We start from the raw sequence: 23157 nt of genomic DNA, 5'->3' as shown, positions 1-23157 counted from the left end.
CAGCCTGACTTAGGTCATGTTATTGTATTAATGTTATATATTGACACTGCTCCTGTGGTGTTTACTCAGGCTGCAGTAAATTGTCTCCTTTTTTTCCTTAAGGGTCTCTAGCCAACGGGTGTCAGCAAACAAGGCATGAAAACATGACTGGGGTATAGCTTATATTTGCTTAAGTTTGAAGAGGATTTGAACTGTGCTATAAGATAATAACTATCCCTTGTGTCACAGGGAGTTTTCATCCAGGAATCAATGGCATTACCAGTATGTCAGTGTTAGATGCCTCAGCGCTCACTGGGGCAACAAAGAAAGGAACATTTCAAGAAAAGCTATTTGGAGGAATAGCTCAGTTTCATTACGTGAATAGCAGCATTTATGAGAGTGTTACCATGTAATTATATAGATAAATTTAGCCTTTTCAGGTAAGACACAAGCCCTGTGTGCCCTGCATAATTTGTAAGAATATCTGGGCTGAAATAAAGAGAAATGTGGGGAGTGTGTGGTACTATACACAGCTTGGTTTTCAAAATCTGCAGCTCCGAGGTCCAGCTGTACCTTGGGCTGCATCACAAGAAGTGACGAGGAGGTTGAGTGAGGGAGGTGATTCTGCCCTCTCCTCTCATGGGACCTTGCCTGGAGTACTGTGAACAGTCCTGGGGCCCCCAAATAAGGAGCCCAGAAGATGAGTATGAAGATGATCACAGGACTGGAGCAACTCTCCTATAAAGACATGCTGAGAGAGCTGGGGTGGTTCAACTGGAAAAGAGAAGGCTCTGGGGACTGTGTAGCACCTTCCAGTACCTAAAGGGAACTGCAAGAGAGAGCTGGAGAAGGACTTTTTGCAAGGGCATGCAGTGATAAGAGAAAGGAGAATGGCTTTGAACGGAAAGACGGCAGGTTTAGATGAGATAGCAGGAGGAAATTCTTTACTATGAGCATGGTGGGACACTGGAACAGGCTGCCCAGGGAAGTTTTGGATGCCCCATCCCTGGAAGCGTTCAAAGCCAGATTGGATGAGACTTTAAGCAACCTGATCTAGAAGAAGGTGTCCCTGCTTATGCAGGGGAATTGAAACTAGATGATCTTTAAGGTCCCTTCCAGGCCAAACCATATGATAATTCTGTGATTTCTCTGTGCAATACCTCACTTCTCTCCAGCCTTAGTTGTTTTGTGTTATCCACTGATGTTGCAATAATTTTTGTATCTGTTTGTTTTTTTGTGAAAATAATACAATTGTATTCAGGAAAATGCATTTTTCTCTTTGTAACAAAATGCTTTACCTTTCCTTATGGACAGAAATAGGTTTTATATAAGTTTCTAACTCTGAGCTCATCCTATGTATGCTAACTTAAGTTCATAAACATCCAGAGAAGGGAAAATGGAATAAAATTAAAAAAAAAAAAAAAAGGCAGCTATATTATTTGCTACATGGCCAACCTCCTTTCTTTGAGGAACAAATTGCCTCACAGTTAAGACATGCCATGAGTTTACGATATTGAAATCTCTGTTTATGACAAGCAGGAGTAAGATCACATGATCTATATTGGTTCATTTAGTCTTCTCTGTGAACTGAATGGCCTTTTTGTACTTAAGTTTCTTATGGGGCTGAGCTTTACAAAGAAATGCTCCAAATTCTTGGTATAAAAGGATAAAGTTGCAGCATCTACACAGTATTTATTAGCTCTCAGAAAATGTATTTGGAAACAGCAAAACCAAAGTGAAAGTTGTAATCAACTGGACTGTCTCTGAAAATGATCTGTTAAATCAGTTTTAACACTTCTGGGGTACTAGAATTTCATAAAATTCATAAAATAAACTACCTGTAGTTTGTGATGTAGCTATTCTGGTCAAATACTGAAATGACCAAATAAACAACTGTACTCCTTTCTAGAAATCAATCTATAATGCATCACACTTTTACTGGAAGATTTTATTTAAAAATAGATTTACAAATAAATCCTGAAATTTTAAGACACCTCAGTGAGAGATTGATTAAATTTGTAGGTTTACAAGCTTCAGTCTTGGAGGCCAACTGAAGCACAGGCAGTATCTGGGAGCAGATCGTGGGAAATCCGTGAGGCAGTGGGGCAGAGTTTTTGCTTTGCACAGCTGTGTAAAGACTTGCCATAATAGCTGTCTGGAGCAGCAATCTCCGTGTTGCAGGAAACATGAGGAGCGCCTGTTCTCCCTCCCTTAGGACGCTTAATGCTCAGCAGAGACCGTGGAGGGAGGAGTGACTGCTGTGCCCTTGTGTTCCGCCTCCGCTGTCCTGAAGGAAAGCAAGCCAAGAGATGCTCTTAGGGAAGATGCAAATCACCCCAGTGAGAAAGCTCCGAGGGAGAGTACCGTGTCCCCGGCAGAATGTCCTCAGTGCTACCCCTGCCATGCTCCGCACGGGGTGGGGCGGGAGGCACCCTGCGTGGTCTCAGCCCTCAATGCCACGATTTCCAACCCAGAGTTCACCGTTCCTCTGCAGTTTGCTATAGCATTTTTTAAAACTATTTTGTATTAAAACCAGTAGATGGGTGCATTTGTTGTTGCTTTGTGGTTGGTTGGTTCGTTTTGGTTTAAAAATTCGCTTTAAATACTCCAGTAGCCGCAGGGGCCCGGCCGGAGGTCACGCGTGGCAGCGGGGCCGCGGGGGACCCTGCGACCCGACACGTCCCAGGCGTGCGGAGAGCAGGTCACCGCGCCCGCCTTCCCCCTTGTCCCTCTCGCTGGCTGCGGTGGGAGGCGAGCGCGGCCGGCACGGCTGGGGAGGCCATTTTGCAGCCGTTCAGGGAGGGAGAGCGGGCGGCGGGCGCGGCCGGGCGGGACCCGGCCCCCCGCGGCAGGTGAGCGCGGCAGGTGAGCGGGCGGCGGCGGGCGCGGGGCCGGGCCGGGCTGCCCGCTGGGACACGCGGCCGCCCCGGGCGGGCCGGGGGCAACGCCGGCGCTGCCGGCGAGCCCAGCGGCGGGGCAGGGCGGGCCGCGGGCGGCAGGGGGCGCTGCGCCGCCGGGCGCGGGCAGGGCAGGGGGTGCCGCCAAGGGTTAAGGGGCGGGCGGGGAGCCCGGGCCGCTCCCGCGGGGCGAGCGGGGGGATGAACGGGAGAGGAATTAAAGAATAAACTCGAGCGGACAGGGAACGAGGCCGCGGAGCTCTCCCGCCTCCCTTTCCTTCCCCCTCGTCTCCGCCGCCCGCCCGCCCGCCCGGGGGGACAGCGCGGGACGCGGAGCCGGGGCGCAGCGGCGGGACGACAATGCAGCAGGCGGAGAAAGCAGGAGGGGCAGCGCACGGCAACATGGAGGGAGGCGCGGAGCGGGCCAGCCCCTGATGCGGTTCTTTCTCCTCCTCCTCCGGGCAGCGGCTCCGGCGGCGATTCTCTCCCTGGCGGCGGCTGGCGGCGGCGGGTGGAAATGAGCAGGTCGGCGGCGCTTCTCCTCTGCCTGCTGGGCTGCAACGTGTGGAAGGCGGTGACCAAAACCTTAGGGGCGCCCGAGGCGGCTCAAGGTCGGTGCGGGATGGGCGGCGGGACTGGCCCGCTTTGTGCGGCTGTCCCCGGGGCGGCGGGGGCTGCATTGTGCGGGGGCCGGACCGAGGGTACGGCGGGGAAGCGGGTCGGTGATGTGAGACTTCTCCCGGCTTCCACCGGTCGCCGCAGACCCCGCAGCCCGGAAAAGCGGGGACAGCCTCGGGGCTGGGGAGCTTTTGTTACTGGCAGGGGCAGGGGCTGCGCTGGCCTCATTGTGCTGCCCCCTCCGTTCCTCCCTCCGTCCCTCGGCGCCGCCGGAGCTGTTGCATTGCGTCCTTTCCCCCCGGTTTCCCCTCTCGTCACCGTGCCCGCTGCAGGGCCCGACGCGGCGGTGGGAGGCGGGTGGGGGGCACCGGCGGCCGCAGGCCGTGCGGGGCCGCCAGGCTGGGGTTCGCCCCCTGGGCTGACGGCGCGGCTCGGCCGCGGCCCCGGGACGTTTCCGGGCCTCCGCCGGGCCTTTTGTTCGGCGCGGTGGCTCCCGCCGGCCGGGCGGGGTCTGTCACCGCTGCCCCTGGGCAGCCGGGCAGAGACGCTCCCCGGCCGGGCAGGGTTGTCCTCCGCCCTCGCGGGAGCAGAAGGCGCAGCGAGGCAGTGCCCGAGCGCCCCGGGGGCACCTGGAGCAGCTCCTGATGCTCCTGTGCCGAGCTGCCGGTCTTGCCCTGGGCTGCGCAGCCCTGATCTTCACCTCTGCCGTGGTGTGGCAGCCCCTCGGCCGGCGAGGTGCACCTGCCCTCCAGCCCTCCCCCGTGTGGAATCTCGGCGAGGGGGGGAGACGCCGCCGTGCCCTCCTCGCCCTCGGCCTTGCCCTTGGTGGCAGGAGGGCTCCGACAGGGGTCCTGCGGCAGCATCGAGCCCGCCAGGACCACGGGTATGTCAGGATGCAGAAAACTTGTGTACATAGGGGTACCAGGCATGTTAGAAGGAAATGCATCCTCCCCTGTGGTCAGCGTCGGCCTTGTGGCGTGTATTGTCAAATGGCTAAATGTGTGTTCTGGGATGAGCGATCATACACCGGCTGAGCCTTCATGGCAGTGGGCTGGCAGCACCCTTCCCCCTGTGCTAGGGTGGACGGGCACCATGTGAAGGGTACGCATATGTCCTGTTTCCTCAGAGCTTTCCTTATCTCACACAGGTTGTAACAATCCGTAAGTGATACCTGCTGCAAGAAATAAAACGTTAAAAGTAACCTTTTTGGTCTCCTTCTTTCATGGTTGTATTTAAGTATACTAAATAGAATCTGGGTGGCCATGTGTTCACACACAGAGTAGTCAAAAGGCAGAGGTGTCCTGTAGGAAAACCTACCACACCAGGCAATCTGACATCAAATGCAATACCAGTTTCTGCCTCCTTTAAAGGGCAAAAAAATAGCTGTTCTGGAATAAGAACCACTAACTAAAACTCGAGGCCACTAAACTCAGGATATAGTGAGTTTATTGATAAGCATGCCAGAAAACCAGAGCTTTGTGTGGCCCATGAACTCAGCACTTCAAATACCAAGGTAATATCAAAATCTATTATAATTCTTGTATCATATGGAAAATCTCTTTCATGTGATCGAAGTGGTGAGGTATTGGCAGAATTAGTGCCTTTCAGCTGCCCTGCTGATCTTGTCAGGCTCTATTCAGATGCCATGGAAAGGCTTGTCTGTAGCTGCTACATCCACATCAAGACTGATGGCTGATTATTTGAGTAATAACAGCTATGTCAGTGAGTTGAGATTATTTTTATCAAAATAGAAATGTCTAATTTTGTCTTCCGTGTTAGAACATCTGAGTTTTCATAGTATTGCTTTCCATAGCCTGATTACAAGCTCACTATTTTTGGACATGTATATTGGTACAAGGGGATATGTAGGACTGTTCTCATGTCAAAGTGTATTCTGCTTTCTAATTACCACCTCCTTACTGTGAATCTTTTTTGAAAGTTTATGTGATGCCAACTTGTAGCCTTGAATAACTTCCTGGACATGAGGTGTGATGATGATTTTCTGGGGGAAAGTGTTTTAGTACCAGGTACATTCCCAGTTTGTAAACACACAGCACAGTAAGTGCTAAATGGTTGTAAAACCTAGACTAGCTGATTTTCCCTCTTTCCCTTTTAGTACCATGGTCACAGTTGTAGTTACAAGAAACAGGCCATTGCCAAAGTTCAGGGATGTTTGCACATGACTGTCTTTCCCTTTGTGACTGTGAGTGGACTAGTTAAAATCCAAGCGATTGAAATAAAGGTAGAGGTTAGAAAGCCAGATTAACTGTGCCATTAACTGCTTCAGCTGCAGTATTTATTGTTGGTCAGGTTACATGAGACTAGGGTGGAGAACCCTCCTCATGGTGGGATAGATTAAATGAGTCTTGGTTAAGATATTCCATGTCTGTGTTAACAAACCAAATAGATAGGTCTTGGATTTGGAGCTTTTTGAAGGTGGGATGTGTAGTCAGTGTTCTGATTAAGGAAGGAATGAGGAGGGATGCTTTGCATCAAGCATTTCTCTCTTTCATTGGTCTCAGACATATGTTCAGACAGTCCCAGCTTCAAATTCTCCTCAGCCAGACTGATGACGTAATTTGTGAATATGAAAGTACTGGTTATTAAGCTCTGCACTTAGCACCATATTTAGAAAATTGAATGACTTTTTTATGCAGATCTCTTGTTGCTTCTGAAGGTCACAGAGGTACCCTCTAAGTTTCAGTAACTTGCTTGCTTTAACAGGATAAAATTCTCACAGATGAGTTGTTTGCGTTTGTCAGTGTTGGTGCTTGGAACCCCAGCAGTGAGGATGTTAGATGTCCATGAAGGTAACCTTTAGAACCTTTACCTCTGTACAAATTATGGTTTTGTGGGGTTTTTGTTTGGTCTTTGTTTTGTTTGGGTTTTTTAATTGTTCTAGCAGGTATTCCAGAGCTTCAGTTTCTTTTAGTGCTGAAAGGAATGTGTGCAAATTTTAAAACAAACAAACCCCTATTGTTTAAAATTTTAAATTTTGAAACAAACCCTTAAGCTGAATTCCTGTTGGCACTGGTGATTTGTTTGGTGAATACACAAAATATATGGTGCATGTTTTTCACATGAATAGGTCTTGTGTAAAACCTAAGAGCAGACCCCTGGCAAATTTAAGGAATTTAAGAGTTATATGAAGATGTGATATTAACCCAGGGAGAACGTAAGCAGAATCAGTGTAATTTGGGAAGGGATTAAATTTCTTTATCACCTGTAAATTTTGCTTCTCAGTAGAAGGTGAGGATTATTCATTTGTAGCTGCTAGGGAGGTCTTTTTAGAGAAATCCTAGAATATTCTGGTTTAGTGCTGAAATCTGGTATTATATTTGTCTGCTGCAGTGTGTATTGGTTTTAACTTGTATTTCAGTTGGTTGTCGTATTTTATTAGATGTTCAAAATTAAGAAGTTACGAAGCCCAGAATGAGATTAGGTAGATAATTGTTTTCCAGTATAATGGTGAAAAAAAAATCAGATGTTGCTGCTTAGTCAGAATCTGCAGTGTTTTTCCCTCTGTGTGCATGGAGGATGGGAGGGTTGATGCTTGAGTGCTGCTGTTTGGAATTGCCTTCCTGCAAGCAGCCATTCCATTACTTCGTGGAAACTAACTTCACAAATGTTTCAGATGGACATTCTGCAAAGTCTGCTTTTCTGGACAGCACAGTAACAGCTTTGAAAAGACCCTCCAGTTCTGGGTTGGTGGGGTTTTTTTTGGTTTGTTTTTAAGCTGTTTACCCTCAGCTTGCAGTTTTAACAATGATTCTAAAGTTTAGATGATGCAGAAATAGTCTTTATAGTCTTTCTCTCTTTCCTCTTGCACTGCCGTACTGTCTCTTCTCATTCGGCTGCAAATTACTAATGACCATCAAATCCAAAGGTTTATTTCATTGAGACCACAAATGGACTCCTCAGAGTAGAGGCTAAATTGCTCTAAAGCAGTTCAAAAGACGTTGCTATATTTTAGTGGAGGAGCCAGTTGTTTACTTAGTGCTAGATAGTGTTGTAAAATGTTAATGAAGATGAGGTGGTTGTTGATTTTATCAATTATCAGATCCAGGTAAAGAGAGGTTTTGGTTGGGTTTTTTTGTGTTTGTCTTGAACTACTAATGTCTGCAAATGTCTGGTAACTGATATCCCTCAGTCAGATGAACAAGTTACCTAGGTGATCTGAGGGTTTAAAGCTGCAGTCTTTTTCTCCTGAGAATTTGTGTTCATCCTTTTGTCTTCTAATACCTTGCACTAAGTGATTCAACTTACCTTTAATAATGTGTGTATGCACTTGTGAAGTGACAAATTCGTATGCTGGCTTTCCCTGCGGCCCCACTTTTGTCTTTTTTGCCCACTTGTGTCTTGAGATAGTGTTAATTTCCACGTGTTTCTCCCTCTCTCCTTATTTTTGTCATTTTAAAAACCACAGAGATCCCTTTTCCTGCTTGAGACTAAAACTGGATTCATGAAGCTTTTGCGGATGGCTGTGTCAACTTTTGGCTAAGTGAATGGTTTCAAATAGCAGTTTCTGGTAGCCGTGAAATGCAATTTTACAATTTTTAATTGTAATGGTTAACAGAAGCTTGGCTGTATGTATTTGTCTGCTGGGGAGGAAGAAGAATTGTGCATTTAGATTTTTTTGAAAATATAAGAAATCTCCAGTGGTTCTGGTAAATGGAGGAACAGAAATGTCACTCTGCTTCCTGTTATTACAAACTTCAGATTAGTTTTTTACTCTGGTCTTCTGTGGGCAAAGCCAGGCTTGGCGCAGGAAATAAAGCCAAGAAGAAAATGCGTGTGAAGGAAATGCAATGCTTTGGTCATGTCATTATAGGAATGTGCTGTACCTGTGGGTTGGAGGTTCAGCTTAAATGGCATTTCTTAACAGCGCTGCTTGAAGTCTCACCACTGAACAGCAGTGTGGTTGGGAGTAATGCTTCTATTCCACATCCCAAATTCCAGTACATTGGGTCAGTACAGTTGTTGTGAATCTCAAGATTATAATTCAGGGAGTGTTCTTCTTCCAGTCAGCCAAAGGCAAACTAAGTAATCTCTAAGAAATACATACAGCTTGAAGTCAAAACAATGCACTTTCAGTATTTGTTTTGGCTTATACATTCATTTATTACCTTATGCAAGCTGCATTTTTTGTAAGATCAGTTTTCCTTTGCTCCAGTTTATCTGTTTTATGTATATATATATCTGTTCTGCCTTTAGATATGAAGAAAAGCAACTTCTGAGAGAACTGTGTTGTTGGTATTCTGCTTCTCCTGCAGGTCCCAATAGTTTTACTATACACATGCCAGGGAGCAAAAGTAATGGAGGCAAGTAGTCTGTGTAAATGGTTGTATTTACTAGAAAAAATCGGTGTAATAATACTAATATAATACATGTTAATAATGTACACTAAAACATTTTGTTTCAGGAAGTGCCATAGAGGACTGAGTGCTTTTTTTCCCTTCAGAAATTCCAGAAACATTATCCTGCAGGCTGGTTTACATTAAGCTTTCAGTTAATGTAATATCTGGCTTGCTGTGCATGGGTAATAAGCATTATACACATGCTTTTAACAAATACCATTTTTAATTTTATAAGAAACTGGAAAATATGTATGTATTTTTTAATACAGAGCCGTAAGAATGTTAACATACTATCATTTCTTGTTGTTTTTTCTAGGTGCATTGAATCTTCCACTTTAAAATAGTAAGACAGAATCGCAGTTGACATAATGGCATGTCTGAGCCCTGAAAGGAGTATTTTTAAGTATGTTTGAACATAGAGCAACATTTTCATTTCTGTGAAGTGCTGATGTTCTGATTCGGATATACCCATGCCGCTCTTGCTAGCTTGAAGAGCAACAGATCTTGAGGAAAAACTGAAGGAAAAATTCATTTATGTTCAGTATAGTCTCTGAGTTTGACTCCCTATTACTTAGGGGTCATCACTACCTACTTGGGCGATTGGATGTGTTTAAACTGAGCTGCAGTGGTTATAAAAGTTTGTTTTGAGTAGAAGCGGTGTGTGCAGGCAGGGCACAAAAGTCCCTTGAAATCCAACACCAAAGCTACCTTTTTATTGTTCCTACTCTTACTTTTTGCAGTTCTGTGAGCTGTCACTGTCTGTGCCGTTCAGTGGAGGCATCCTAGGGAGCGAATTCGTGTCTTTGTTCATTTTCTGTACACCTCCTGCATTGGCAGGTGAAGCCTCCCTGTCGCTGGGAGTGGGAAGTGCACCATGGCACACTGCTGCTGTCATGGGCGCCTTTCAGATGGAGAGGCAAAAGCATTTAACACTACAGAGGGCACCACATAGGCCTTGCTGGAGTTGGAGTCACTTGTAGGGGCCACCCTCAGCCTCTCTGCCCTGAGGGCTTTGAGGAGACACAGTGGCAGCTGAAGTTAGCAGAGAGGAAATGGAGCATGGAGCGGAAGCCAAAGGGAAGGAAGTAGCAGCATCCTTTCAACTTGGGGTCAACAAAGAAGCTGAATCTAGAGGTGCATAATGCTTCCAGTTAGTTGTAGCTGCAGGACTGCTGAGAGCTGCTGTGCTATGTGGTAGGTATAATACAATAACAGTATGTAAAAGTAAAGGGGAGCTCACCTTGACAGTCCATAAATGGTGAGATAAATAGGAGGTAGAAGTAGATGAAGTACTCCTGCTCTGTTAAAGGAAACAAAGCCCTTTCTTCTTCCTGCATTGATTAACAGAAGTGATAGTGGTATTGGGTTCTTCCTCTTGTTTCATCCCACCTTTGTGATATTACTGAAATGTGGTGTCTTTCATCCTTTATTAGCAAAGGTATGTACTAACACAGAAACAAGTATTTCACAGGTGATTTTGTGAGACTTGCTAAGGAAACAGCACCAAATTAAGGTAAAAGCTGCATTTGTACTGCTGCTGCAATGAAATTAAAATATCAGCAGTTTTGTGCGGCCCTCTTGCTCTTCTCCATACTGTGAAAAGTTGTGAAAGGTTAAGATCCAAATATCTCATGTCTCAGTCTGTACATAACAAGTACTCCTCATGTGAGGGAGATGCAGTTTGCATCCAGGTAGGAGGCATCTTGTCTTGTTTGAGTGTCTGCAGTCTTCAAATGTCTGCATTGTAGTGAGTTGCCCAGGGGCCTTTTACAGGCAAGGTCTGATCTTCTCAGCTAATGGAGCCAAGTATCATTCCTGTCACCTGGAGTAAGCACATTTGGTCTGATGAATATCCACTGTGTGAACCTCCACTTCGGAGCATGACAGCCTACACAACACTATTTGAATTCCCATTTAGTCCGGTGAATCCTCCCTCACTGTTGCCTCCCTTGGCGTTGCCCTCTGGCTTGGCCTTGAGCTACTGCATATATACAGTGTAATCAACTATGTGAAGGTACACACTCTTGGATTACCTGGCTGGGTTATGTGCTTTTCAAGACTCAAACAAGAGTTATTGTCAATTTACATTTCTAAACCGTTTGTCTTTGTAGCATTATGCTTATGAACCTAAATGTTTCACTCCCAAGAGTAAATAAACAAAAAGAAAAGTTTAGAAACAAGTAAGGAGGCTTGCAGAGTTGTTTGGACTTGCCTATATGTTTTTGACATGTTTTTAATTAGCTTTGTATTCCCAGGGGTTGATTTATTCTGGATTAAATTGCATCGTTACTCTGATCTTTGTCTGTTTTCTCATACTGGCATTTGTGCAGCAATGTGGTGAACCAGATCCAGGAAGTTATCCAGCTGTAAACTCCTGTATGCCTCAGCTCAGTCTTCACCTGGATCATTTCCCTGGCTGGATTCATCAGAAATTACACAAATGCCATTGCTGGTGCAGCGAAGAGGGCTGGGAGGAGCTGGTGAGGGTAAACAAGGGCTTCATGGCAGCAGTGCCAGTTGACACAGGATTACGTTTTTTTGGAGAACTAAAGCATAAGACTTAAGGCACAGAGTTTAGAAAGGTAACCATTTTAAAAGTTACCACTTAAAGGATATGTCTCTTATTTTAAAGTATGATACCATCCCATTACTTAAAGTAAAAGCATAAAGAATTTTTTGAAAAACCGATTTGCTTACAGTAGAAAAAACCCTGCATTATACCGTTAATACTGGCAGACCTGGACCTGGGTGCTGACAGGTGATTTGAGGCACTTTGAGTTGAAGCTGTCAGAACAGGTTTTTGTCCCTGCCTAGGATTTCCAGTTGGTACCCTGCATGGAATTTTAAGCAGACTTCCATCCACAGTTTCAGGTCAAGTGTACTGTGACATGTACTGTGACATTTCAGGTGTTCACAAGTGTTTCTCCCAGTTGTAGGGCAACAGGTGAGTTAGTGCCTGTGTCATCTTTTCTCTGGATGTTCTAAGTGGCTTGAGAGGAAATTATATATTTTAGCTCATTTGAATGCTAAAGAAACGTGGGCAATTTCTGCCCAGTTTCCATAGTCTTCTGGTAGAGTAACTTCTGCCAGCAAGTTGTCAGGATTTGACATGATTAGCACATGATGCCTGGTAGTGTGTGGTCACTACTCTCTGATCTATCTGTCAGCCAGAGTGATTCCCACCTTCATTCAGCTAATTTGTGTTACTTTCCTTAGCCACTGCACTTTTGCATAGATGTCTCCAAGATTAGAGTGTCTGCTTAAAGAACTTTTAACTCTTTCTCCTACCCTTCCTCTTTCTGTCCCTGTTTTGGCCCTCTCCTATCTTGAAAGGCTTTGTTTTTGCTGATGACAGGCAGGAAAGTGTCCTAGGGAGTGTTCCCTGTCGTTTCTTGTTTCTGTTTGAGTTGGGCAAGGGTTGCTAGGGGAATTAATGTATCCAGGGGCTCTGGAGACAGGACTGATGGTCTGCAGGGGGTGAGGTGGACAAGGGCAGAAGAGGATAAACTTGTCCAGTCCATTGTGTTTGCAGAATGGGAGCCATCAGCTCAAGATGGGAGCTTTCTTTACGTCTCTCTGCATTGTGGTCCCAGCAAGTTTTGAAACGTGCTGAGTAATATCCTGACCTGAACAAATATTACAGTAGTTAAAGCCTATTACAGTAGTTAAAAAGGCTACTTGGGGGAATAACATTGACAGACACAGTGAAGCACGGCGATATACTTGCTCTTTTATCTTTACTGCTAGTACCCAGAATATTCTTGCACTATTCACAGCTTATTTCAGCATTTGAAGTCCTGGCAAATAACTTGATCTTGGGTCAGTCTCTAGGTTCATGATGTATAATTTGCAGGACCTAGGAACACATGTTTGAAATGAGAACTGTATTTTCATTGTTTATGGTGAACCTGTGTGTGGGGACTGTTACATTTTCCCTACCATAAAAATCTTAATTTGAAGATACTCAATTTCTTTAAAAGTTAACTATCTTATAAGAAAAAAGGATTTTTTTATTTCATTCTTTAGTATAGTGCTAGAACTTTTTAGAGGCAACTATGGCATTAAACTTAGTCAATGTAAATACTGTTATTAGCATGTTACATGAAAATTAAATATACAGTTGCTTCAAGCAGCCTGAAGCAGTAAGAGCTAGAGCTTAAAATGGGATGAATTTCAAGTTTGCTTATTCCTGTAAGCTCTAATTACAGTGGGCTTTAGAATGTTAAATTAGTAAAAGTACTTTAAAAATCAGTTGTTGAAGGGAGAGAGTCTGCCATACTGAAAACCATTAATTTTTCCAGACTTTTGATAAGGCCGTCCTTCTTAAGGTCGGCTAGGAACACTTACCTGTTCTATGAAGCTTTACCTCAGCAAAAACTACTTGCCATTCATTAGCTATGTTCAGAATCTTGGTGAAGATGTTATTTTAATTAGTAGTTTTACCTGTATGTAATCTTTCAGTGAATCTTGGAGGGGTAGTTTGATTTGTTTGGGGTTTTTTAAGGCATGGTTAACTATTGCTGCATAAAGAGTTGAGTGAGCCCTCTCAGCAGATGTTGTCATTAGAGAGAGGGTCAGAGTAGTCTAATGTCTCAAGACTTTTTATGCACAGAAAAACAGCCTTGAGTTTTGAGGGGTGAGGGGCTAGGCAAACAGAGTAGAGCAGTTTTTGTGGTGGGCTCCTAGAAAGGTAATGGTTATTCCCATGTGCAAGTTAATGCATGCTTTAAAGTGTTTCGTTTTTCTGTGGTGAAATAAAAAAAATTTTAAAAATGTATAATAAGCTCTCAAGATGAAACTCATTAATAAGTGATAGACCAGTAGTTTCCTTCAGAGTGGTAGAGAATCTTTGCTTACCATAGGTGATTGCACATAAACAAAGATGCTTTTTAATATATGATGCATTTGAGGATCAAGTCTTGCATCAGTTAGCTGCTTGGGGTAATCAAATGTCATCTTCCCTTACCCCTAGCCTGATTGCATGGGAGAAAATATTAAAGTGTGAATTCTTTTGGCCAAGCTCTTTGAGGTACTCTGTGTGCCTGTGCCTGTGATATTGGCATTTCCAAGAAGGAATGTATTGAATAAGAGGAAAAGTAAATGCACAGCACTGTTTCCTTACCATGATGCTGACATGGGGCAGAAAATCTCATGGCCTCACTGTAACTTCATGCCATTCTGTCTACTGCTGTACAGGTTAACTGCTAGTAAGCATATACTCAAAAGAGTCCATCCTGACAGAGCCTTGGCGCATCTAGGGGCTGGCTATAAACAAATGATATCTGACATTATTGGGTTACAGGTCATTGCTTACTTTCTGGTGTGTCTCTGTCTTCATTACTCCAAATGTTAAAATTCAGAAGAGCTTTTAACAGCCCAAAGGTTTTGAAAGCAATGGGTATGTTTGCCAGCAAGAACAGCACTTTCTCCTGCTGAGTTTCATCTTTCAAGTTATTCTTACAGCTTCTTGAGTGTACAATGAAAGCAATAAAAGTTCAAATTAATAAAAGAGTGTATCTTCCTTGGAAAAGAAAGGCTTGTTCGTTGTTCTCCAGTCACTGGATGAGGAGGGTATGTCTGTTGTGCATAAAATAAGGTCAGCAATAAAGAGGAAGTGCAGTGACCATGATGATACACTGTCTAGGTCAGGGCTGGAAAGTAAGTCAAGCCCACACAAGAGTTTTTTCTTAATTCGTGCTATTTTTACTTCAGTGGTTAGGGAACTTTTAATGAATTAAGTGATAGTGATGAAGCTTCTGCTTGGACCCCCGTGAAATAATGTTCAGATTTATTCCGCCTCCTCTTACAGTTCCATGCTTTTCTTTGTCACACTTGCATGAGTGTAAAGGGTAAAGCCAGAAAGTTGCCTGGCAGTGGGCAGCACAGTGGTGTGTCAGCAGTCTGGGCTTGCTTTCAGCCTCCTGGGAAGGTAGAGAGCCCCCACCTGTTACACTGTTGTTCAGATCTGAGGGTTTGGGGTTTTTTTTCTCTGTGTACACAGCAACTTGTCCCCAAAATGAATGGCAAGCTTTGTTTCTGAATATATGTATGTAAAGAAACCAAGAAGATTAAAATAAAGGGAGCAAAAATAAAAAACATAAAGGTGATAGGAAGACATGAAAGTTCCTATATAGGAAATGAATGAGTGGATTCCAGCTATGAGTACTAAGAGCCTTCTTCCTTTTCTTCCTGCACTTTCCTTCACCTTCCCTTTCCTTCTGAGTTGAGCTTAATTTTTAACTTTATTTCATTTTGACACAAGATAACCTACATTTTAAAACACAGTCATGTAAACAAATTTGTATTTTAAACATACTCACAAAACTTGACATTGCAGATAATATCAGAATCTCATTTCATGCTCTGAAGCAGCAGAGATATAAAGCACCTCAAATTCAAGGTGCTTTAAAAAGTCAGTGCTTGTCTGTAGTTACAATGCAGAAAATACCATAGGAAGCAATTATTTTAATTCAGAGAGTGAGACAACACTGATAAATGTTGATTTCAGGAATTTTGCTGATAACCAATTGCATTTTTCAATGTTCTCCATGTATACAGTATAATATTTAGTTTAACATTTTTGTTACTTTAAACCTAAACTAATGACCTGTGATTTTTTATGAGGTAACTCTCTATTCACTGGACCTTGCCTGAGGGCAAAATAAAAAACTACGTGTTTTATACGACCCTAAAAAGAATAGGGAAAAAGAAAAGAACTTAATTGTAAGTCTATTGATCCCTTTCCTTGTCATGAATTATTCACATATTAGTGTGATTTGTTTTGTTAGGGGTTTTTTAACCCTTGTAAAGAGGAAAACAAATAATAATTATAATTGCTATAATACCTAGTTATCTTCACACCTTAGTTTGTCTCTGTCTTAATTACTATGTTTCTGAAACAAAAATTGGGAGTCAATAGGATTCGTTTCTCTGGATGACTCTTCAAAAACTATGTATTTGTTTGTTGGAATACTGTCTTCTCCTTACTTCTGCTAAGAAGCTGGGATGGCTGCAGTTGGTTGGAGACCTCAGCATTAATGCACACATGTGCAGATGTGCACATATGCTTGTCTTGTAAGGCCATATGGTATGAATCAAAGCTTACCTCACAGTAGTAAAACTGTAATGCATTTTCCACCATTTTCAGTTACGTGTTCATGGCATGATATTCTGTATTTTGAACAACTTGCAGAGATTGTCCTTTGTAAATGGTCATTATTCTGTGAAATTAATGTGTTCTCCAGGATACTTAGCTTCATTTTGTCCTTGGATTGCTGCAGATATTTCAATAACACCAGAAGTTTTGTCATCTTTTCTGCTCATTGGCTTTGTTTAAAGCAGCTTTGGCTTGCAAATGCATACAGATGTGTTTGTTCCTTCTTGCTCATGGCAGTAGATTTGCAACAAACCCTTGCTAGCAGATAAAAAGCATGTGAACTAATTGAGTGTATGAGTGTATGTACTCCCTTGTTCAGGATTTTTATACAGTCTGAGACCTCTAGTTAAACATTGCTGGCTCCTGGTTGGTATTTTTGGGGTTGTTTTTTTTTTTCCCCTGCAGTTTTCATGGTATCTCATACTATTATTGGGAGTTCTTGGAAATTTCCAACTTTATCAGAAAAAGTGAATTTTAATTTTAGACTTTTAGATATTTTGTGTAAACTATAGCACTTAGAATTTTTTCTCTCGTTGTAATAGCTCAAGACAATTCTGTCTTTAGGCTGTGGTGGTGCCTTTGGTACTATTAAAAATTATCCTTTCTAGACACACAAATACACTTAACATTAAAATGAAGAACTGACCTATTGTTTATACTTTTATCTGTATTAAGATAAGTAGGGTGGATAAGATACCCTAAATATTGACCAAATGCTGAATCAAATGTCGTACTCTGTAAATGACACTACTGAAAGTCAGTACTGGTAGATATTTCTCTCTTAGGTAGTCATAGTAGGTCCTTGGGTTCTTATTATTCCTGTATACTTGTTTGCAACTGATTTGCAGTCATTTTTCTCTATCAGGAATATAAAACAACAAAGAAAGTATACATATTTAGGTAACATGATGTGTCTTGTACATTGATTTTTTTTTTTTAATAATATTTTGTAAGCACTCCAAGCCATCCTTTTAGAATATGTCTAGTAGTTGAATCTTCTGCCATACTTGTAATTTTTGACAACAGGAACTTCAATTGGCGGCAGTTCTGGTGTAGATAATCACCTTGTGGAGTGGCCAGTAATTTCTGCACATAGTCATGATGGCCTTGACTTTCAGAGGAGATGAACATGTGTCGTCCTCAGCATACTGCTATGTTGTCTTAGTGCAAGGAGCTCTAAGGCCAGATGCTCAGGCCAAAGTGTGAAGGAGATGAATAGTTAGTTCGTCAGGGAGTTTTGCTAAGAGTTGCTTAGTTATTTCCTGATTCTTTTTTTCTGGAGGCTGTCCAGACACATCCTTGTGTCGATTCTGGAGACATTTAATGCATTGTCAGGTTCATTTAAATTGCCTCTGACCTGTGTTTTCAACTGTGTGTTACAGAAGGTCTCTTCCCTGTATGTTTACTCAAAGAATCGTAGAATCATTTAGAAAAGACCTTTAAGATCACCTGGTACAACAGTCCATCACTAAACCATGTCCCTAATTGTCACATCTACATCTCATAAAGGAGTTAGTTATGTCCCTGCTAATAACTGTAAGTCCCTGACAGTTTGCAGTGTTTCAACTTGTTGTTCCAGTTGCTTGAAATACAGCTGCATTTTAGCTTCTGAGAGACTCTAATCCATGTGTCTTGTTCCTTTCCCAGATTCTTAATTCCCTTCAGAAGAGATTGAGAAGGATTTCGTTGCTCAGTAGTTCCTGGACAGAGATGCTCAATGTGTAGGTGGAATGAGGCATTTTGCTGACCTTCAGTACCACAGAGGAATGTGCAGAGATGGGGCTGTAGTGAGCACTGTGTTTCTTTGTTGTTCATGCTTGAGGGAAGCTTGGTTAGCTTGATAGCCGTGGCAGTATCTCATGGCTACCAACTGCTGTCGTGTTGGTCAGTCCTTTGTGTTCTTGACATGTTGCATCCAGACTTGGAAGGTCTGTTGTGTTGGCTTTCTGTCAACTGAGGATCCTAAACTGCAGCTTCTTCAGCATGGGCTGGTATGGCTGAATGTAGAGCAGTGAGCAGGCTGTGCTCCTGTTCTTCACCCTCATCCATGCCCCACTGCAGCTGCTTTTTGTGAAAAGCATTCAGATTGTATGGATCTGTGCAGTAATTAAAATAAAAGGATGATTCTTATGAACATTTTGTGAACTCACTGGGGAAAATGAAGAAACATTCATTTTATTGGCTCCTGTTCAGAAGAATGGTGGCTTCTGTGTAGTTGTTTTTGCCTTGTTGCATGAGCTTGGAACAAATGTCTCATTGTTTTGCTCTCCGTACTTGCAGATGCTGGGCTTTCAGTGCTTACCGTCATTGTAACTTCTTGCTTGGCTGTTAGATACCTGTAGATAATAGTAGTGAATGAGGGCCCCAGCTTGTGACTGTGATTCTGCTGGGCTGTAATCTGTCAAGGTATTGTGACTTCTAATGTCTTCCATTGCCAGGGAGCTAAATACTAAAAGTTCTGCTTAGTGACCCCTTCTAACCCTGTAAGCTGTGCAACAGAGAAAAGCAAGTAATGTAGAAACAGGAAAAAAAGTTCATCTAAAAATGCAAACAGTTGAAAGAGGTAAACACAATAGAAAATATGACAGGTAATTACTGGTGTCTTACTGTTTTTTGGCTGCTTTTCTGAGCTGGTAAATGAAGAAGATGTCCACCCTTATTTGCCAAAGGTTGGCATACTCAGCAGTGCTTCAGAGCTGCTGTCCTGTGGTACTGACTCTGTGCTGGAGGGTAGTTTACTGTTTACTAGTTCATGTTGACAGCTTGGACTTAATGGAAGTGTATGCTAATAGAGGAAGTAAACTTAGTGCAGAGTTATAGATAAAATGCTACCCTGTCATTTCATCTCTAAATGCTTGCTTCTTTATTCAGTTCGCATTGGGTGTCTCTTCAAGAGAGGGTTTGTATTACCTAGATATAGGAACTTGTAGTGACAGGATGTGTGTATGATAGAGTAGCCTTTCTCAGTGGGTGTGGAAAACATGAGCTTATGGGGTAAACAGCATTTGTTTGAAGAATTATAAACATAAGCATTTCTTTTTCTTATTTGGGCAAAACCTTCTGTTCTAGGTATTCTGGTCAAAGACAGTATCTGATTGCTGTGTGGCACTTGCGCAGCAGGTCTTGCAGTGCAGACTTGGAGCTAAATTTGCTGTGGCTGGGTTTTAGTGTCATATTTGGTCTTTACTTTCTGAGCATCTTTAACAAGAAACCAGTGTGTTTTGTGCTTGAATACGGCCTCAAACTGCTACTTTTTAATAAGAGTACTGAAGGGTTTATGCTCTTGTTTGTCCTTTTCACCCAGTAGTCATTGTCTCTGTCCTTGTCCTTTGTCCATACGTGTCTTCTCTATCTAAAAAATCATACTGCTCTCTTCAGCCTTACCCGTCACTTCTATATAGGTCATGTCTGATTCTACATATTCTCTTAATTTTGATTTTTCTGTCTGTCTGGTCTCAACCAGCTCCTGGCTACACCGTAATTTATTACAAGTGACAGATTTGGAGGAGGAGGTCCTCTGCTGTATCATATCTCTGACTACTGTACTTACAGCAGATGATGGTGCTGTGACATTCCTCTGCTTGGGTGTTTTAAAAAAGTTCCAATGTGGAGGAACTGACATGCTCTGCAAATTGTAAAACCCAAGGGAGTTTAACATAGCAGCTGTCAAACAGCTTTAACTCCTTAGTTTCTTTCTTGGTTTATATTATGAGTGAGGAATAAAGTTTGGGGGGTTTTTTTGTTTTGTTTTGGTTTTTTTTTTTTTAATGAAAAAGAATTGATGACATTGTCAACTGATGAGAATCAGATGCTGACTTTTTATTGTGTGATTCTTTAAAGAATTAAAACATGATAGCAAGGGTGTTAATCTAGCAAATGTCTCCTGGTCATATTTTAAACCCAGCATGAACAGATATGGATGTTTTTAATAGAAAGACATATATTTAATTCCAAGAAATACACAGGTCTTATGCCAGAATAAATGCAATTTGTGATTTCTGGTTAATTTTTATTATTATTATTTTAGAATTATTTCCTTGAGGGCCATTTGCTGACTTTGGAACACTTAATAACTTTTGCTAATAGTCTTGAGATTTTGTGTATTACGCAAACTTCAGATTTCCTTGCTAGTCATCTGTGTTTATTTGACTTTCTGAGAGCTATTGTAGGCACCAGCAATAGCCTGTACTTGATTTTTGGACTACTGATTTTATTTTTTTTTTATTTTTAAACTTTGTTTTCCCCACTGCTTTGGTCTCATACTTTGTCTGCTTTGCTTTCAGCCTGGAGCAGGATAATTGTTACCTGCTGAACATGAAAAGCAAATATTTGCAAGCTAAAAGTAAAGGAGGGCTGTCTCATTTTCCTTTCTGGTGTGCAGAATGACTGCATGTTGTTTTCAGAGTGGCTAGCTTGTTCTGCGTGGTTGCCATTGGTGCTTGTATGTAGGACAGAAGTGGAGACTTGGTGAAATTCCTTAGTATTATGTTGTGGATCATACCAAGTGGCCCTTCTGCCCTCCAATCTGTGAATGTCATACTGCAGAAATTACAGGTGGTGTGCAAGATGTGCCCACAACTTGCTTTGTAGGGCAAGATAATGAAGGGCAGCAATATGTTAACTTCTGTGTTTGACCAAAAATGTTTGGAGCACAACTCTGAATGTGAATCATGAACCCTATGAAAGTGTAGGAGTATGGTACTGGAACAGACTGGATTTTCATCTCTTTAGCAAGTACCTTGTAAGCATTTTTTGAATCTCACTGACCTCATCTTCAGACTGAGTTCTGCTTGACTTCATTATGAGTCAGAGGATGTTTCTAAGCATTTCACTGTTATTAGTAATATTTTGCTAGTTTTTCAATACTTTTTATCTGTCAGAGCAACTGAAATATTAAAGTCCAGGAAATATGGTATTTTGCTGGCCTTTACTGCCATGTGCACAGACAGGGTTGTAAGCCAACAGCTTGATCCATCTCATTGAGTTCAGTGAAAGTTGTAGTTGCACAAATACCCAGGTGAAAAAAAAATAAGGTAAATTTAAAATTTTACAAACTAAAAATTGGGCACATGGGGTCATTACCAACAGAGGTGCTGAAAACACTTGAGCATGAGCATCTTCATCTGCTGCTGCTGCTTGTGATTCCAGTTTCATGCACCTTTGGTAACTGCAGTGAGCAGCCGTTCTAGCAGTATTTGATCCCAATCAAAAAGCGGTCTTACTCCTTTGCTTAATCAGAGGCAAATGTTATTTACCTATACAGAGAAGGTTGTCATGGCTAGTCTGAGCTCACAGCTTGGTGAAGCCATGTGGGACTGTTTTTATTGTCTTGCTATCAGTTTGTGCCACCTGGCACAGCTCCATTACATTCAATTTTTTCCTCTTTTCCCAGAAAGGAGGAAACAGACACTTGAGGCCTTGAATGATGATTGGAGATAATAAATGAATTATTAAACTGTATGTTTTGTTTGTATAATGTTCATTCCTACCTAGCTTTTGAACTACACATGAACTTGTTCAATCATGCATTTTTTTCTTGTGGCATTATTAACTTAGTATTTGTGTAGTACAGATTGCTGTGTTCTTTTTTGAATTTCTTTTTTGAAGTGTTTTGATGACCTAACACTTCATCCTGGTACTTGTAAAACTCTCAAAGAGGGGAAAGAAAAAAAAAAAATAAAGAGGGGATACAGAGGGCTTGGGGAAGATTTCTTGATGTTTTTTTACTCAAGCTGGTTGTTTGAAGGCTGGACTCTGCCATCCCCAGGTTAATCCATATGACCTACTGCCCTTCCTTGCTTGAATTGCATTTCAGTGTTAGGATTTCTTGTTTGTTTTTCTTGACAGTTTGTTTTGTTAGAGAAAATGTCATTTTATACTACTTTTGCACTTTATTTGTAGGAGATGGGAAATGTCTGTTGCAAAGAACATTCAGGACTGTTTTAGTTGTTTTCTACAAAGCTGAGATTTTGATAGACTGCTGCAGAAGCTATTTTGGATCTTTTTTCTCTAATATATTAACACTGCACATAAGCTCCTGTTAGTATTGAATAGGATAATAGTGTTCCTCTAGAGATTATGTCCCCAAAATTGTAGTAACAAAGCTGTTATTAGTGTTTCATAAGGATCTTGCCTTACATTTGGCATTGTAAAAGTATTTCTGTTTGACCAAGTGCAGTAGCCTCTGAACAGATGCTGCATATTTATATTAGTAGGTTTTCATTATCCTTTTTAATAATAACATTTATAAAGCTTTGATTTTTATAAGTCTTTACAAAATGAAATGACTATATTACAGTATAAATTTGTCTATTTCGGGACCAATAACATTAATTTCTAAGTTGGAGGCTTACAGCTCTTAGTTACAGAGGAAGAAACAGATACAAGAGTGTTGGTCAATCACAGGTTATAAGACACCAAATAAACGTGAACAGTGACACTCTCTGCAGATACAGAAAGGACCTGTTTTAGGAAGGAATTGCACTTGACAGTTTGGCCTTGAGAAAAGTATGCAGGTGAAAGAAGTAGCCATTGAGGAGTGGGGTTCTGGCAGGCAGCCAGTTGTGTGGGTGTGGAAGAGAAGTAATTACCTCTTTTAAGACGGAACTTGAAAATCTTGCATTTTTTTTATGATGCATGTTTGTTCTGGTAACAGAGCTCTGGATCTGACTACCCGCAAGATTCCTTTAAGTTCTTTATTCTAATTTAAAACACTCCTACTAAGAACAAGTGAGAAGAATAGAAGCACAAAAAAAGGTAATACGTGAAGGTCCAGTGAAAATATTTTCCTTTGTTTTTAGGTTTTTCTTTTCATTGGAATGCAACAAAACCCCTTGTTCTAAAAATGGCCCGAGGTGACTGGGTATTTAAATAATAAATTGAAGTCCACAGAAGAAGTGGAAAAAGTGACTCTCTAATTTCTTGAGATTTAGTTTCTTTTGTACTTACATTGCAGTTAGGAATTGGATGTTAGTATTCCTTGATAATTTTTGTACAGATTGCTGTTTTCAAAGTAATTTTTTCCATTTTTGCTGCAAAAGAACTTGTACTCAATTGAAAGTACTTACAGTTTTATTCTCAGTGCACATGGAAAGTAATTAGTATGTTAGTTAAGGGATTGAAAGGCGAAATGTGTAACTGCGTTTCAGGG

The 23157-nt window shown here is 42.0% G+C and overlaps 1 protein-coding gene across 2 annotated transcripts in view; it reads left to right on the top strand.

Annotated features, from left to right (window-relative positions):
• The first annotated feature begins 3047 nt into the window (after positions 1-3047).
• FAM171A1 (family with sequence similarity 171 member A1) overlaps positions 3048-23157 on the top strand; it is an 85319-nt gene continuing 65209 nt past the window's right edge. For both annotated transcript variants that reach the window (XM_066198306.1, XM_066198298.1), the window contains exon 1: positions 3048-3487. In XM_066198306.1, coding sequence (XP_066054403.1) covers positions 3394-3487 — 94 coding nt within the window. In that variant the 5' untranslated portion in view covers positions 3048-3393. The remainder of the gene's footprint in view (positions 3488-23157) is intronic.

Source organism: Chamaea fasciata, unplaced genomic scaffold (assembly GCF_029207755.1).
Source record: "Chamaea fasciata isolate MVZ Bird 193981 ecotype frontalis unplaced genomic scaffold, bChaFas1.0.hap1 SCAF_1, whole genome shotgun sequence".
Lineage (NCBI taxonomy): Eukaryota > Metazoa > Chordata > Aves > Passeriformes > Sylviidae > Chamaea > Chamaea fasciata.
This window is presented reverse-complemented; position numbering and strand designations above follow the sequence as displayed.